Genomic DNA, 18,259 nt, shown 5'->3' on the forward strand with positions numbered 1-18,259 from the left:
AGTCCTAGAACGTTTTGCTCGTTTGGCTTTCACAATACAGTGCGTGTTTTTATGTGAGCCGCTAAGGATGTCTGATTGTGCGGCATACAAATATTTAAAGCAATGCATCAACTGCATATTCAAACCCAAAGACTCACCTGTAACCAACAGACAAAGTGTATTCCCATTTCCTTTCAAAAGCTGCCACTTAAAGGAAACTTTAGGACAAGTTGGTCTGGTTATCCTCTTTGATTTTGCAAGTATACCTTCAAGGTTACATCTGTGCCTGAGAGCCTTTGGAACAACAATTATTTCTTCATTGAAAGTCTAACTGGACTACAGATTTCTTGATAGAATTATTTAAAGCTCTTGTTGGGACCTTTTTTTTAAAAACTTGTTTTTTTGTTATGTAAGTCAATGTTTGGGGAAGGGGTATCTTTTTGTGAATTTTTTTGTATAACTTATCTTGCTTTGCATCTGTGATTAATTTCTCTTGGTGAATGAATTTATAAAATAAATATGTACTTATTTGAATAAATATATGAAATAACCTTAGATATTCATTTACTGGTTGTTTTTGGATTTTGTTTTGGTTTTTTTAAAGCCTTGCGTGCACCAAAACTGGGAGATTCGCATGTGACTCAGACCTGTGCATGCCATGTGGGTTTTAAAAGGCCTGCGGCCACACACACATCCCCCATTACACGCACAAAAATCTTTTCGCCAAAAAGGGGTGGAGCTTTGGTGGGGCACGGGTGGGCAGAGTCTGTAGCATGAATCCAGTACATAAGTAATTATGTGCATAAGCACTGGCAGGGGTCTCCTACCGCGTAACTACTTCTGCTATGGACGGCATGTAAGTCATGTAACAAAAAAATATACGCTAGTCAGCGGGATTTTAAGGATCGGGGGTAATAGGGTAAAAGGGAGGCAAGTTAGCTAAGTGGGTTAGGAAGCCCTCTCTTTTACTGGGGTGAACTGGGAGCGAACTGGAAAAAAGGGCTATTACATTGGTGCGCGTAGTTACTAAAATTCCTCCCATTTACGCGTGCGGTGGCATTTGCGTACATATGCGCGTCGGTATAAATTGTGCGTACATATACACGCGTATAGCCAATTTTATAACACGCATGCATATGTTATAAAATTGCTGTGACCATGTGCATGTGTGGGTCTTAAAATTTACCTCTAAGAAATTATCAGATATTGTTTTGTGACAGGAATTTTTTGCTGAACATTTTTTTTTTTTTTATTTATCACTTGTACTGTGAGATCTCTCTAGCATTAAGAAAGACAGCTAATTATTGTGAACATAATCCTATTTGCCTTATTTTTGTTTTATAGCACTGCCTGCCGTCACTAACATTAAAACATTTCCTAAAGATAAACAGCTGTGGGTAGAATGGACAACGCCCAAAGCGTTAAATGTGAAAGGATATGTAATTGAATGGTGTGTAAAATCTGACTGTACCATTGAATGGCAACAAGAGCCCAAAACATCTCAAAGCACATTCTTGCGAGGTAATCTAGATTTGAAAAGGCTGTCAGCATGTTTAACTATCTAAATACCTACAGCGGTCATGCCTTTAATTTAGATGTCAACCACAAAGAAAGGCCCAATATCAAACAAAACTCATAGAAGCAATCAAGGTAAACACCAATACACTCTGGGGTAGATCTTAAAAACGTACGCGAGCGCTTACTTTTGTTCGCGCACCAGGCGCGAACAAAAGTACACTGGATTTTAGAAGATACGCGCGTAGCCGCGCGTATCTTATAAAATCCGGGGTCGGCGCGCAAGGGGGTGCACATTTGTGCAACCTGCTCGCGCCGAGCCCAGCGCGCGCTGCCTGTTCCCTCCCCCCCCCCCCCCCCCGCACCTTCCCTTCCCCTACCTAACCCCCCCCCCCTACCTTTGTCGGCAAAGTTACGCCTGCCGGCCAGCAGCCCTGCTCCATATTCCAGTCCCAGGGGCTGGTCCGGAGGCCGCGGCCACGCCCCCGGAACACCCCCAGGCCAAAACCACGCCCGCGTCGCCACCCCCGAAACGCACCCCTTTTACAAAGCCCCGGGACTTACGCGTGTCCCGGGGCTCTGCGTGCGAGGGTCCTGCGCGCGTAAATCCAGCCGGATTTACACGTGCATTGGCCCCTATGAGTTTTAAAGTCAAGAGCTGGGGTGTCAGCAAGCCAGGTACGGGTGTATGACTTCCCTTAAAAAGGGAGGTTACCCGGGCAACTCAATCATCCATCCCTGGCCCACAGAGGGTGCTGTAAAACAAGAATAGTCACATTAGTAAAGTCCTAATGTGACTATTCTTGTTTTACAGCACCCTCTGTGGGCCGGGGATGGATGATTGAGTTGCCCGGGTAACCTCCCTTTTTAAGGGAGGTCATACACCCGTACCTGGCTTGCTGACACCCCAGCTCTTGACTTTAAAACTCATAGGGGCCAATGCAATAAATCGGTGTAGCCACGGGTTAGGAAAATGGACACTTGTTAAGAAAAGGGGGCGCTCAATTAACCTGACCACCAGCACACTTTTTTTTTTAACCTTCTGGTTCCTCAGACAATATTGCCACAATATTAAGTCAGAGGATGTACAGAAAAGCAGTGTATTCTGCTTTTCTATACACTTTTTTGAGCTATTCAGACATTAATGCCTGCTCTGGGCAGGCAATTTCAGAGCATAAAAATGTGCTGGTCGGGTGCACATTTTTTTTTTTTTTTGGATCTGGGGAGATGCATTTGCATGTGATGAGCACTATTAGTTTTGGGGGGTTTGAACGTGCTAATCCCCTTATAGCATAAGGAGTTGTGGACGCGCATCCAAAACTTGCGTCCAGCTGCAGGTTAAACAGTGCACTCGGCTGAGTACACTGTTTTGCATCAGCCTCATAGTGTAGTGGTGTTTACCTTGATCGCTCCTATGAGATTTGATACTGTGCCTTTCTTTGTGGTTGATTTCAGTTCAGTACAGTTTTTGCTGTTTTTAATTTAGATGTAACAAAAGCATCGATGTGGATGTATTTGAATGTTTTCATTTAGTAATATATTGTATCAGAAGTGCTGTCTAAATGATCAGAAGTAACACTAGCATAAAACTTCTACATTGGATTCCCTGCACAGAATCGTATTCCATAGGTCAGCTGACAGGGAGACAAGGCAATTCCTCTAAAATCTGGTTGCATGTTGGACCAGATACTTAAGATGGGGCCATTAATTAGTTGTCTTAAGTGCAGCCGTAGGTTATGCTGCAATAATTTTCATATTTAGGGGCGTTAACACGTACATACTTGCAATGGTTGTAATGTGAAATAAATGCTCATGAAATGTAAAAGTATCCAAAATAGCTCATTATCTGTTGGTACAGCCAAAAATTAAAGTACAGAACGCATCACAGCTACATTAATGCAAAAAACCTAAGTGCACCTCATGGAGATGTAGTTTTGTGATACTGTCCGCATATATGCGTATTCTTGTATGAGTGTACTTTAATATCTACAGTAACACATACCTCATTTGTAACCCATCAATATCGGCCCTTAATATGTGCAGTAGCGGCCAATGTTAACAAAGTGAGATATATATATGTAAGGTGCTAACTTTGAAGGGGAAAAGCAAATATTTGATTGGCGATGCCATAAAAGGTGCACCTTTCCTTTTCTTTCCATAATAACTTACAAATGACTGTATTATGGCTTCACCATGGAGAGGTGTTGGGATTGGGGGGAAAGGGGGCAATAGAGCAAGCTATATAGGGCAGGCCAGTTGGAAATGCATAGAGTTCAAGTTCGTAGTCCTGATGAGGATTGATGGCTGAAAGGTAGAAGATGGCAGCTCTGAAAAAAGAAATGTAAAACTAAAATTATGTCTGGAGGTGCTACAATAGGAATATAGCATGAGTAAAGCTAGTGTAAAATGTGTATTTAAGGGGGTAATTTTCAAAAGGTCAAATAAGTGCATAATCCCCTGATTTTATGCACATAAATGGCCTTTTGAAAATTGCCCTAGGAGGTTTTGAGCATAAAAGTGATCATAAAAACCATTTCATGCATACTTTTACATGCTCTACCAAGATGTGTTTTGCTGGTGGAGTAGGGGTGGGGACAGAACTTGCATGCATACTTTCAATTTTCAAAAATATACAGATAAATATAAATGCACAAAGCGCTACACCTGCTCCCAGATAGGTTGAACTTTGTTCATGTATGTTGGTGCCAGTTATGCATAGAGTCGGGATACTTTAGCAAAATGAACTAGCTTTACTCTCTATTGCACCCAAGAAATGCAGTAATGCCCTATTTGTTATACTAGGAAACATACAGCCTTTGAAGCGCTATTTGATTTATATTTATCCACTATACAAAGAAGGACATGGAAGTGCGCGATCTATAGAAACTTACCTTGAACAAGGGCGTAAGTGTAAAATCATTCTTAACTTTCTAATTTATTTCATCTTATCATGTAAATTGCATGGGGCTTGATATTCAGACAGTGGCTAGCCAGATGAGTAGGACTTATCCAGCTGTCTAGCGTCTGGTGAATATCCGGTTATCTTCAGCGGCAGCTAGATAGCTGGATGTCACTTTTCCAGCTATCTGGCTAACCTGCCTACTTGGAGGTGGGCAGTGGATGAATCAGGGAGGTGCTACTTGGCTGGATAACTTAACTGTCTAACTAGCAATATTAAAACTTAACCAGATAAATTTTCCACTTGTTACACCTGCTCAATAGCAGGTCTAAACCTAGATAAGTCTTATCCATCTAGCACTTTTAAAGGGCATATTCAGCCGGATAGCCATGCAACTGAATATCCCATCTAAATTATACAGATATAGCTATCTGGCTAACTTAAGATGCATTACCTTTCAATATTGACCCATGGTGTTTAATGCTACATTCAGAACTGCAATAGAGTATCTAAATAACAATTTCAGTATATTTGAGATTTTATTAAAGTTCAGTGTTAAATTAACATTTGTTATATCCACCGATTACAAGCATGCAATGCTCATAATAATTGTGGCTGTGCTGCTTTTTCTAACACAAAACTATGATTTGCATCATAGTTCCTACCATAGGACCTTTTGTTCGCACAAAGAAAGTTGGAAAAAATGAAGCTGTTTTGACATGGGAGCAGATTCCAGTTGATAAGCAAAACGGATTCATCAGAAACTATACAATATTTTACAAACCTAGCAATGGGAATGAGTCATGTAAGTAAATCCAGAATGTTACTTAAGATGTTTTCTTGTTTTTCTTTGACTGTTGCAATAGTACATAAGTGCAGTATAAATCGATTTTTGTTCTGTTACGTTCACTTAAGAAGTAGATTGCCTGAATCTACTTTAGAACATACTGTAAAATATATTAATTTGAATTGCATAAATTCATGTTTAAAATGAAAATATACAAGTCCCTGCATTCTTTCTAGGATGGCTGTTAGATGAGGAGCAGTCCACCTGTCTGATCTTATTAAACATGCCTACTACCTTTGACCTGGTAGATTGTGCTATTCTGCTTAGGTGCTGTCAGTCCATGGGGATAGTGGGAGACAATTTTGCAGTGGCTACAACATACTTAACCAAAAAGAAGATCTCTGTGTGAACTATTATCTGTGTCGTGTCCTGTTCTTTGGGTTGCAGAAACCACTGGGGTCCTCCCTTTCTCCATTATTATTCAAAAGTTTTATTCAGCCCTCTTGGGAAGCTAGTTCGACTGGGTATATTGGGATTCATCTATGTAGATGATGTAGAGCTGATCTCTATCCATTGGGTTCAGATTTAGCAAGTTTCATAGCATAGCTTAAATATTCTATTCAGGCTGTTGCTGCTTGGCATTCTAGTTACTTATACCTGTCTTGAATGGAATAAAACTGAAAATTTCTGGGTAGGTGAAGCTATGCCCAGTCCACAATTGCTTATAATTAATATTGGGTCATCAGATGTGATGTGTTCTTTGGAAGATAAATCACTGTGTGAAGTCGGACTCTTCCTTGTCTTTAGAGAGACAGGTTGCACAAATTATCCAAAAGGCCCATTTTTAGCTTCATCTGGTGCATTGATTTAAATTAACTACAGAGGTTCTTTTTGGTCAGTTATGCAGTCCTGCATTTGGTCTGTTTGCATTCAGTTCGGTTAAGTGTGCATTGTAACACCTAGACAATTGTAATAGCCTGCTTATCAGCCTTCCTTTACAGATTGTGACTTATTTTTGGTCATAAAAGGGAAACGCCATCTGCCCCTTTGCTACTGAACTTACCTTGGCTGCCAGTGGGATATAGGGTGGAGTTCAAAACTTTAATACTGATTTTTACACTCTTGGTAAACGCCTTTTGTATTTGAAAGACTATCATTAGTGGATTAGGCCCTTGAGAACATTGTGGTGCTCTCAGGGTACCTTGATGATCGTGCCCAAAAGTAAAGTGGTCAGGGAGTCTAGATCCCATGCCAGGATGTTTTCGATATTAACCCTTCTTTGGAAGAAACTTCCTGCTGACCTAATGTTTGAAAGTGAAAACCTGACTGTTCCCTTCTTAAGAAACTGTTTCTAGGTCTATAATGTGACTGCTGACATATTTATTTGGGCATATTTTTCTGTCTAGTTTCTGTTGCTATTTGTATTATTGTCTTTGAGACGTTTTTACCCTGTACATTGCCTTGGGTGAGCATTTTACTTGAAAGGGAAATTGGTTGAAAAATATTTTTAATAAATTCTTTAGGCACCATCATTCTTAGAAATGTAAATATGCACTCTGGTTTCAGAGCAAAAATGTGTTTACAGCACAATATTCATCGGTAATTTGTTTAGGGAGAGCCTCCTCCACCTCTTAGACTTTTGTGCATTCTAACCTGACTTCAATCTTCCTTTTCACCATGGACTTCTGTTCGTAGTTGCATGGTTTTTCTTTCATTTAATCGTTCTGCCTCCCTTTTTTAACCCAAACATTCCTGACGTGCTCTTTGGTTTATTACTACGTACCTGTATTTAGTAATATTAGAACCTAATTCCCTTACTTGAATACTTCCTCAGTATTTGAATTTATAACTAGGGTTTCCTAGCACCTAGACAGATGGGTTCAGGACCATTGGGTTATGCACCTCTACCAGCAGATGGAGACAGAGTAAACTGACATCATAGTGCATATACTCCTGCAGTGACATCAGCCTACCAGTATTCTCAGTCTCCAGCAGATGGTGGATGTGCATCTCCGTTCCGGGGATTGCTTCACGTTTTAGAGGAGAAAGGAACAAGGAAATTTAATTTGCCCCACTATGCTGCGCTGGTACCAAATGGTCCTACCCAGTTGAGAATTCCTGAGGTGATTTGCGTAGTCCCTCAGATTAGTGCCTTGGTCCAGTAGCTGGCCTTTGAGCTGGCATGGCGGTGACGGTATTTACCTTCTCTCCCCATAGCTGGAGACCATGCTTGAACTCAGCCGGGTCAAGCTGAGCTCGGGTAAAGTTTTTGAAATTGATGTAAGAAGAGAAGGGAAGTTGATTAGGGGTCTTGCCTTCTCCCTTCTGGTCTCCATGCTCGACAAGCTATCCGATGACCATTCCTGCCTCCAATGGTGTTTGGGATCAGGGGGCAGCCTGGGGGGTTGAGCAGCCTTTACAGCTAGGCCCCATTCTGACACTCTGCTAGTTCACTGCGTGGTAGGCCGTGGCTGCGCCTTCGCATTCTTTTTGTGCACCGTATACTGCACCCTTCAGTTCCGTCAGATCATGACTTGTGCAGCCTTGTGCATTGGCATGTGCGCCTAGTTGAGGGCCTAGCTGGGCATCTAATTCGGTGCCTAGTTAATGGCATAAGAGCGCCCACCTACAGGGTACCCAAATTGTGCGTACACTTACGCGCCCTTTTTTATGCTCATACGCACGAATGCACTTATTTTTATGCTTTCCCTGAGCGTCCTGTCGGAGCTCAGATGGGCGCTTATTTCAGCACAGTTTTGTGTGGCCCCTGTAGTAAAAATTAATAAATAAATAAAATAATAAGCGTCTTGCCCTGTGTGGTGTGCCATATTCGGGCATCTCAGTCTGGCACTGTTTGGAGATTCAGGGGGATTTACTCACCTCTGATTTTACTAAGCCCAGTTCTTCCCGGCCTGATGTGGGAATGGAGAAAGAACTGCCAGAAGGGTTGACTGATCTTGGGTCTTCCTTAACTGGCCTTCAGCAGGGGAAGATAGTTCAGTTGGCTCAGGACTCCTGCCCCCAGGCCTTGGCATGCATGGATCATTCTGACCTTTTCTCAGGCGCAGTTTTCAGGCCCGAATAAACTTGCCAGGCCAGAGTCACAGGTGGTGACCACCTCCTCGCCAAGTACTATGGCGCCATAGTATGCCTAGGTCGGCAGCAGGACTTCCCAATAGGGATCCGGATGGCAGAGATCCTCCCATTCTGGAGGATTGGGAAATTTCTCTGGGACTAAAACCGTATAGGACTATGTTGCATTCCTTCATAGAGATGAGTTCATGGCTCTGATTTACCAGATATTAAAGGTGCTGAGAGTGCCTGGGGCTGATTCCATGACTGCACCAAACAAACAAAAAAAATAGGCCATTCAAGAATTGATCTTGAGTGCGGCGCCCCGGAAACTAATTTTAAAGGGGGTCAGGTTCCAGTGGTAAGAGCGCTCTTGCGTTTTCTGAAAGAGGGGTATGCTTGTCTGTGCCATCTCTAAACGGATGACTGTCCTCGTGGAGGGGAGGAGTGGCCTTGAAGGATGTGCATGATAGGAGAATTGAAGCCATCCTTAAGCAAGCATTTGAAGCAGTGGCAATGACCTTGCAGATAGCTTATGTTGTTCCCTGGTGGCTTGCTCTTGTTTGCTTCTCTCTCAGGAAGTTACTGACTCTGGCATGAATTCCAAGGCAGTTATGGAACCTGATGCCGTCTTTTTAGCAGATATGAGCTGTGATTTGGTCCACACCTCAGCCACAGGAGTGGCTTCGGTAATAGTGCCTGGCATCAGTTATGGCTGAGAAATTGATCTGCTGATGTGATCTCCAAAGTTATTCTTACGAAATTGCCATTTAAAAGCTCGCTCTTGTTTGGGAGTGAGTTGGAGAAACTGGCCGGTAAGTGGAGCAAATCCTCAGTTCTTCAGTTGCCATAGAATAAAAAGCAGTTGTCATACCCCTTTGGTATGACGGTCATCTAAGGGGTTCCAAGCGGTTTTGTCCCTACAGAAGGATGATCTTTCAGAGGACTCTGGCTTTCAGTAGGTCTCAGACCTTTCATCCCAGACAGCCCAAGAGAGGCACGGGCTCAGGTAGTGGAACCTTCTGATCCTCCCAATGAACATTTGCTGACCCACCCCCAAGAACATGTGATAGGGGGTGTCTCTCTCTCTGTCTCTTAAGAGATGGGTCGAGATCACATTGGGTCATTGGATCCTGGAGGTGATACAAGAAGGATATGAGCTGGAGTTTCACAGTGTTCCTTGGGACATGTTCATGATGTCTCCCTGTCACTCCCCGCAGAAGAAGCAGGCAGTGGAGTGCACACTGTTAAGGCTTTTCAGTCTGAGGGCTATGGTTCCAATACCTACGTCTCAAGAAAATGTGGGTTGATATTACATTTCTTTCGTTGTGCCCAAATAAAAGGGCTTCTTTCGATCAATCCTGGATTTTAAAGGGGTCGACCATCATTTGCAGGTGGCTTATTTTCGCATGAAAACATTGCACTGATAACGGCCATGCAATTGGAGGAATTTCTGACCTCATTGGATCTGTCTGAAGCATACCTCCATATTCCCATTCGATTGGAGCACCAATGTTTTCTGCGTTTCACGGTGTTGGAGTGCCATCATCAGTATTCGGTGCTGCCTTTTGATCTATCCACCGCTGCCAGCACTTTTTCCAAGGTTATGTTGGTGGTGGCAGCAGACTTGAGAGAGGATGGAATTCTTGTACACCTGTATTTAGACAACCGGCTGATTCGGGCCAAGTCTTTGGAAGAGAGCTACCTGGTGTCCACAAGGTGTTCTCCCTGTTGCAGGAGCTTGGTTGGGTGGTGAATCTAGCCAGGAGCAGTCTTCAGCTTTGAGTTGTTGGAGTACCTGGGTGTTCAGTTCGACATGAAGCAGGACAAAATGTTCCTGCCTGAAGCTCATATTCAGAAGTTAATGACACTGGTATGTCTTTTGGTGAATTCTATATACCCAACAGTTTGGTCCTGTCTACAGGTACTCTGATGGTGGCAACCCTGGAAGTGGTGCCATGGACGAAGGAACATATGCTTCTTCTGCACTCTTTGCTGTCTCATTGGAACCCACAGTCTCAGAACTGTTTGATTCAGCTCCACCTGCTGAAGAAAGTCTGCACTCACCTCCAGTGGTGGTTAATGGCAGATCATCTGAGAAAGGGAGTTTCCCTGACATCACCAGACTGGTTGGTACCTACAACAGATGCAAGCCTCCAGGGTTGGGGAGCTTACTATCAGGAACTAACGGCACAAAGGTGCTGGACTACAGAACTCTCTGAAACATCAATTAACTGGACGCACGGGCAGTCCATTTGGAGTGCTTTTAGTTCAGCGGCAGGTTGCAGGGTCGAGCAGTCTGGGTAATGCCAGACAATGCAACAATGGTGGCTTACATCAATTGGCAGGGAGGAACCAAGAGCCAGCAAGTATCACAGGAGGTACAACTTATGGAATGGGTGGAAGTGAATCTTCAGGAGATCTCAAACTTGCACATTGCAGGAAAAGACAATGTAAAAGCAGACTTTCTCAGCAGGGAGAGTCTGGACCCAGGAGCATGGGTATTGTTAGACGAGGCGTTTCAGCTGATAGTGGATCGCTGGGATTTTCCGTTTCAAGACATGCTGGAGACTTCTCGCAATGCAAAGGTTCCTCGATTTTTCAGGCTCAGGAAAGATCTGAACTCCGTGGCGATCAATGCTCTCATACAGGTCTGGCCGGAGGTCAAGCTGCTGTATGCCTTTCCTCCATGGCCCATGTTGGGCAGAATAGTTTGGAGGGTCAAAGGCCATATGAGAGCGTGCTTTTGGTGGCACCGGATTGGCCCAGGGGATCATGGTCATCAGATCTGTGAAGACTCCTGGTAGACTCCCTTCTTCGTCTTCAGGTATACTGGGACCTATTCTTCACAAGGATCTTATATTTTGTCTTACAGTATGGCCCTTGACATGGCTCTGTTGCTGAAGCATGGATATTACACTGCTGTGATTTCCACCTTGCTTCAAGCTCAAAAGTTCTCAACCTCCTTAACCTATGTTCGCATTTGGCGAGTGTTTGAGACTTGGTGTGAGGAACAAGGGGGTTCATCCTCATTCAGCTAAGATTCCACTCATTTTTCAGGATGGGTTGATTAAAGGCTTTGCCCTTAATTACTTGAAAGTACAGGTGGTGGCTATTGCCTATTTCCAGGGCCAGGTGAATGGTGGATCTTTGTCAGCCCATCCAGATGCAGCCCGGTTCTTGAAGGGGTAAAGCATCTTCGTCCTCCCTTGTGGTTACCAGTGCCCTTGTGGAGCCTTAATCTGGTTCTAGATTTTCTGGCGGGTTCCACTTTTCAGTCACTGCATACCCTCTCTTTGAGGGTGACTGAAAATTGCCACCAGAAGACTGTTTTTCTGGTGGCAATTTATTCTGGGTGTAGAGTTTCGAACTGCAGACTCTTTCTTACCAGGAACATAAGAACATGCCATACTGTGTCAGACCAAGGGTCCATCAAGCCCAGCATCCTGTTTCCAACAGTGGCCAATCCAGGCCATAAGAATCTGGCAAGTACCCAAAAACTAAGTATATTTCATGTTACCATTGCTAGTAATAGCAGTGGCTATTTTCCAAGTCAACTTAATTAATAGCAGGTAATGGACTTCTCCTCCAAGTGTCATTTCAGTCCCTAGATTAGTGATGTTACACTCTTTGACTGAGCTCAGTGTTTCCTGTTCCTGAATGCTTGATTGGTTATCTGTTAATGGTTATAATCAAGTGTTAGTTTGTCCACAGTTGGCTTTTGCAGTTGTCAGAGCAGGGGTATATTTACCATGACGTCAGCTTTGCTCTGTCTCCATCTGCTAGTAGAGGTGCCTAACCCACTAGTTGTGGATTAACCTGCCTTCATTAGAGAAAAGGACATTTTCAGGTAAGTTGTAATTTCTCAATGTAGTGGGTCATAAAATACAAACTTATTATTTTGGTAAGTGATCAGACACGTGCAAGTAAATTAAAAAAAAAAAAAGGTGGCCCCTAGAGCCACCACCTTTTGCTTTAATAAAAGAAGTTATTTCCTCCAGGATTGAGTCACACGGGGGACACCCAGAAATACCTGTATTTCACGCCCACAAAAGGAAGAATCTTTTATTTTTTAAATATTTTTGAAAAACTAGATCAGTATCTCTATCAAGACTAAAGGAAACTATTAAAGTGGCCCTAGTAGGGATAACATTCACTGAGGCCACTAAGAAAGTAGACACACCAGGTCTTGCCAGCAGTAAAACATCCACCTTAGAGCCCTGGTTCACTAACCATTTTTCCCGTAGACACAGAAAGGGAGAAAAACCATAATGAACTAGGTCTGTAGTGTGTTCTGAACTCGCTGCTTTTTGCCTAGGCAAATAACATCTTGGAAACTGGCATTTTATCCTCAGATATAGCCAAAATGTCAATAAACATTTCAAAAAGTGATGACAATTTTGTAAGAGGGAAATTCAAGAAATGCAAATTCCTTGATCTCACACAGTTTTCCAACATTTCAAATTGGTTATGTACGAATAAACTATCCTTTATAGATGATACTCCAGTATTCTGAAAGAAAATACTTGAAGATTAAGTGCAGTCAGAGCTTTCAAGTCCTTTTAAATGTGTTTCTTGTTCCTCAAATTTGCATTTGGCTTCTGAGGTAAAATTACCCGATTGGGAAACAGTGCAAGTCAGTTTTGTCAAGCTTTGCAACAATCCTCCACACGTCTGCTATTGTAACATTAGTAGGTTCCTGAATTTCATTAACAGTGCCAACAATGTTAAAAATAATCGTTGGCAATGGAACCTCATCTGGTAGATAAGGAGAAAGCCCATCAGGACCTGATGCTAAAGCCAAAAGGAGGGTTGCAGAAGAGGTCTCGCTAATGCCATCCCCAGCATTGGGGTAGATTAATCCAACCTAATTGGCTGGAATTTCCAGGCTATTCCCAGTCAGGCTGACCTGTTGGCTGTGGCAGCTGGATAACACCTAGACTTAATGAGACTCCCAGGGGAAGTCTCAAAACTCATGCCCCCTGAAGGTAGCTTACCAAATCACTGAAACTGATTGTCTTTAGGACCCTGAACACTCCCTAAGGCCAGTGAAGATAGTAAAAGTTTACTTTTCTTCTTCCTCCACATTTTGGCAGTAGGGGTACGCTTCTTTGTCTGCGTACGTACGGGGGGCTACATGCTGCAGCAGGTGCATTTAAATAGCAAAAAAAAAAGGTGCTTGATGACCTCACTTCAAATGGCCGGGGGGGGGGGGGGGCAGTACATGCAACAGCTCAAACTGGTACCTGCACAGTTAATGATAATCCTCAAAGAGTTCAGATCACACAGCGTTGCCCTCAATTCTCAGTTCTTTTCAAAACTCCCTCTGAATTCATATATTTTAAGGAACATTACTAGAAGATTTACCCCCAACACACAGGCAGATTTGTTGAAACATGTTTGTCAAGGGAGGGGAGGAATATTAGCATTTTTAAGAACTGGTTCATATAACCTTCGTTTTAATTTCTTGGTTATTTATAACAAAACTTGATTTTATTGCTGTTTATCTTATTCCCTGAGAGTGTAGACTTGATATACGTGTCTTCTGTTTTCCCCAAAACCTCCACTGCTTTTTTGGTTCTGTGACAGTTGTGGGGCGACTCTCCATTGTGGTTTTTGTTCTTCTGTAAAATAGTGTAACTGTATTGTGCTGAATGTAGCTACAGTGGATAATTGTTTAAACCCCTGTATTCCAGTTGTGACTATAGATGCATCTCGTACAGAATATACACTTTCCTCCTTATCTGGTGATACTCAGTACTTGATTCGTATGAGGGCATATACAGACAGTGGTGGCAAGGATGGGCCAGACGTCACATTCACAACATTAAAGTATGGTAAGAGAGAATCCGTATTTTGTTGCGTAAGAATGTATGCGTGGCTCCTAGATATCACCTGTGTAAGCTTATAAGAGATATCACCTGTGTAAGCTTATAAGAGCTGGTATTGTAGCAAATAAAAACCTACTCGTGTAAAACCTTTTGAAACTTGACTTCCATCTGAGCAGTTTTCCAGAGAGCTTTTCCAGGTGCTAGCCCTGCAGGTTCTTTGCACTCATGGACTTTGTTTAGATTTTCTGAGAGAAAGTCGATGCATGCTTTCCCCTTTTGAAAATTTCCTATGGGTACAGCCAGCTGCAGATTTGGCACCTGGTTTGGTTTTTTTTTTGTTTTGTTTGTTTTTCTACTTTTGCACAAGCTAAATTTGACTGGGAAATAACATTTGAAAATGCATGGTACACGTGCTATTTCCAAAAACAAAACGCCCCCCCATGCCCAGATAAAAGTCCACATGCTCTGGAAAACCTGTGCATGTTTGCCACAGATTAAGGGTGGGCAGTTTTCAGACAGCTATTTTACTCCAGGAAATCAGGATTTTGAACATTTATCCTCTGTACAGTTTTACACAGGGGATACAAATGATGATCATTTCAACCGTTTCAGGTCAAACTGATAGAGGATAACTCTCAAACTCATTACGTTTGTATTAAGTTAGTCCAATAGAAAGGTATTGCCTGCAACTTGTATGTTGGACCCTTAATTCTACAGGTTTTCAGATATTCCTTAAGGCAAGTTAGCTGGCTAAATTAATATTTTCCTAGCACCCAGACAGATGGATTCAGGACCTGTGGGTGATGCACTTCTACTAGCAGATGAAGAAAGAGCAAACTGACATCACAGAATATATACTCCTGCAGTGACATCAGCCTGCCAGCATTTTCCATCTCCAGTAGATGGTGGACATGCATTTCCCTACTGGGGATTGCTTCAAATTTTAGAGGAGAATTAATAAGAGCTTTGGATTGCCCCACTCTCCTGGGGTGATACCTAATGGACCCTCACCCAGTTGAGAATTCCTGAGGTGATTTCCATGGTCCCTCAGATGAGTGCCTTGGTCCGGTAGCTGGTTTCCTCAGCCAGCATGGACTTAGCTGATTAAAACAGTTGAAAGGCAGTGGGTGCAGGAAGCAGAGGGCATTGGTGACCGTATATGCCCTCTCCCCCTGCAGCCAGACTGTCTCTGTACTCAGCCAGGAAAGGCTGAGCTCAGGTAAAGTAAAAGAAAAAAAAAATGTGGAGAAAGACAGAGCAAAGGGATTTTTGTAGGCCTTCCTCCATGCTTGGCGCACCATACCGACATTCGTTCCTGCTCCCGTGGAAGGTTAGCGATTTGGGCAGCCTGGCGGGTTGAACAGCCTGGGAGGGCTAGGCCCCACTGTTAGGCTTTCTTTCTGTGTGCCGTGTGGTAGGCCGCTGTGGCATTTTCGTGCACTTTTTCCTGCACGTTAGGCTGCCCTCTGCAGGACTGTCAGTAAGCACAAGTGCATCTGGCTGTGTCCAAGTTGTGTGCCTAGTCTTATGGGTGCACTTGCTTGTGCGCACAATCTGAGACACATTGGTTGTGTGGTCAAGTTTGGCATGGTGTCAGTGCGCTTAGTTTTGTGACTCCTAAATCTTGTTCACATAAATTTTGTGTGCCTAAATTTTTCAGCGTGAATAGACTGGATGCACACCTTTAGTTGCCTACTAAGCGTAATGACGGCCTATTGCGCCTGTGGCTAAGAAACCTAAGCACCCTCTGTGTTACCTGTCATATTCTAAGTTGTGCCAGCGCTGGTTAGAAACTCAGGGAGAATTATCTTCCTCTGATTTTACTAAGCCTGGTTCTTCCCAGCCTGATGATGGCCTGGGTAAGGACATCATCATACAATGGGAATCAATAATTATCACTATCATCAATTTCTGAAACAATATAATTCATTGTGTACAACAATGTTTGTAAATTCCATACAGAAAAAAAACATATTTTCTTTAATTTAATTTTATTGCACTTATTCCTATTAACACAGTGGTATATATAATGTACAATTTAATCAAAAATAATGAACATCATCATCATTCCTATACTTGTGGAAATGTCACTACATTCAATTTACACAGTTCACATATGTTATAATACGGACATATCCTAACCCTTTCCCTTTAATATCCCATATCCACATTCACACCTCATTCATACCCATAAAACCTAAATATCCCATAAAATACAACCTTATATATCATTATTCACTTTTAAACATTAAATACAGTACCAACGATATTCACCCCACGACCTATGTCCTATAAAAAACAGAATATATTTCAATACTCACTCGCTATTTAAACATTTAATGCACTAACCACTTCAATATTTCCCAAATGTTTTCAGCATTATACACTCCGTTCCAACGATATTCACCCCAACAAGGTGCCTTGTTTCACCCTACCAGGGCTTCTTCAGGGGAAATCTTTAACAAACTTATTCTCCTCGGGGAGAGATATTCCTATTCACAATCGAGCACTGAATTCAACAAATCCCGTGTATGTCCGAAAATCCCCGTCATATCAGTCTCTCATTATTCACTATTCAAGCCACTTCAACCAGCTCCATTCTAGCTTCAACCACCAATTGTTTTAAATGCTTCTTTTTCTTTATCAACGCCGAAATGTGCAGACAAACTTAAGCCCGATAATTCCCGGACCTCCAAATCTTCACCAGATTACTATATATGAACCGCTTTGTTCACAGGGAGTTTCTCCAACCCGTCTCTCCTCATGGACTGATTCAACCATAAGGACATGTCAGGAGGGACGCCTGATCTTGGAGAACTCCCTTAACTGGTTTGTCAGCAGGGGATGGTAATTCAGTGGGCACAGCACAGGTGTCTTCTGGTTTTGGCATGGATCCTTCTGCCTTTTCTTGAGTAGAATTTTTTTCAAGGATTGCAATCCTTTCTTCAGGCACAGTCCTCAGCCCTGTCAAATCCTGTCAGGTCAGATTCTCAGGCAGTGGCCTCTCCCTCTTCCGGTACTACTGTTAAGTGCCGAAGTACACCTAGTGCAACAGATTTCGGATGGCACTGATGAGGCCTGACTCTCTGGAGGATGGGGAGATTCCTCTGGGACCGGATCCATATAGGATATATTGCAGTTCTTTCATAGAGATGAACTTCTGGCTCTGATTTCCCAGATGTTGAAGATGTTGAGAGTGCCTGAGGCAAATTCCATAAAGCCTCTTGCTTTTTCCCTGTTATGGAAGCCATTAAAGAATTGATTGATCTTGAGTGGGACGCCTCAGAGGCAAATTTCAAAAGGGGGCCGGACTTTGGAAGGCCTGGATCCAGTGGAGAGAAAGGGAATGTGCTTGTCTGTGCTATCTCTAAACTGATGACTATCCCTGTTGAGGGAGGAGCAGTCTTGAAGGATGTGCATGATAGGTGAATTGAGGCCATCCTTAAGCAAGCATTTGAAGCAGAGGCAATGATATTGCAGATAGCTCCTTGTTGTTCCCTGGTGGCTCGCTCTTATTTATTTATTTAAAACATTTTATATACCGGCATTCGTTGTGGACATCATGTCGGTTTACAGTCAACAAGTTAAGTTAGGAAAATTACATTTTAACAGGGAGGTTCAAACTGGAGATGGGGTAACGAAAGGCAGCTAAGAAAGACAGAGTAAAAACCAACAAGGATCCTCGCAGTGAGGCGATGGAATATAACAAAAACATAGTTCCTCAATATGAGAAAAAAGAGAGTAGACATATTGTGGTCTACATTGGCACGGGTTAATGGTTTTCTATTCTGGGTAAGCTTGGGCGAATAACCATGTTTTCAATTTCTTTTTGAAGTTGTTCATGCAGGGTTCAAGCTCTTGTTTGCTTCTCTCTAAGGAAGTTGATGACTCTGGAGTGATTTCCAGGGCAGTTATGGAAACAGCCGCCACCTTTTTTGCAGATGCAAAGGAGTGGCTTCAGTAATAGTGGCCAGGCATCAGTTACAGCTGAGAAATTAGTCAGCCAATGTGACCTCCAAAGCTAATCTTACGAAATTGCATTTTAAAGGCTCACTCTTGTTGGGAGCGAGTTGGAGAAACTGGCCAATAAGTGGAGCGAATCCCCAGTTCCTTTGTTGCCTGATAAGTGTGCCTGAGCTTGAGATCAACATGGAGACCGCAATTGACCCTGAATCC

The 18,259-nt window shown here is 42.9% G+C and overlaps 1 protein-coding gene across 9 annotated transcripts in view; it reads left to right on the top strand.

The window, feature by feature from the left end:
* Positions 1–18,259, top strand: part of IL6ST (interleukin 6 signal transducer) — a 247,773-nt gene that overhangs the window by 199,930 nt on the left and 29,584 nt on the right. For all 9 annotated transcript variants that reach the window (XM_029576964.1, XM_029576954.1, XM_029576992.1 and 6 more), the window contains 4 exons: positions 1,324–1,500; positions 4,297–4,398; positions 5,052–5,198; positions 13,949–14,089. In XM_029576964.1, coding sequence (XP_029432824.1) covers positions 1,324–1,500; positions 4,297–4,398; positions 5,052–5,198; positions 13,949–14,089 — 567 coding nt within the window. The remainder of the gene's footprint in view (positions 1–1,323; positions 1,501–4,296; positions 4,399–5,051; positions 5,199–13,948; positions 14,090–18,259) is intronic.

This window comes from Rhinatrema bivittatum, chromosome 1, assembly GCF_901001135.1.
Source record: "Rhinatrema bivittatum chromosome 1, aRhiBiv1.1, whole genome shotgun sequence".
NCBI lineage: Eukaryota > Metazoa > Chordata > Amphibia > Gymnophiona > Rhinatrematidae > Rhinatrema > Rhinatrema bivittatum.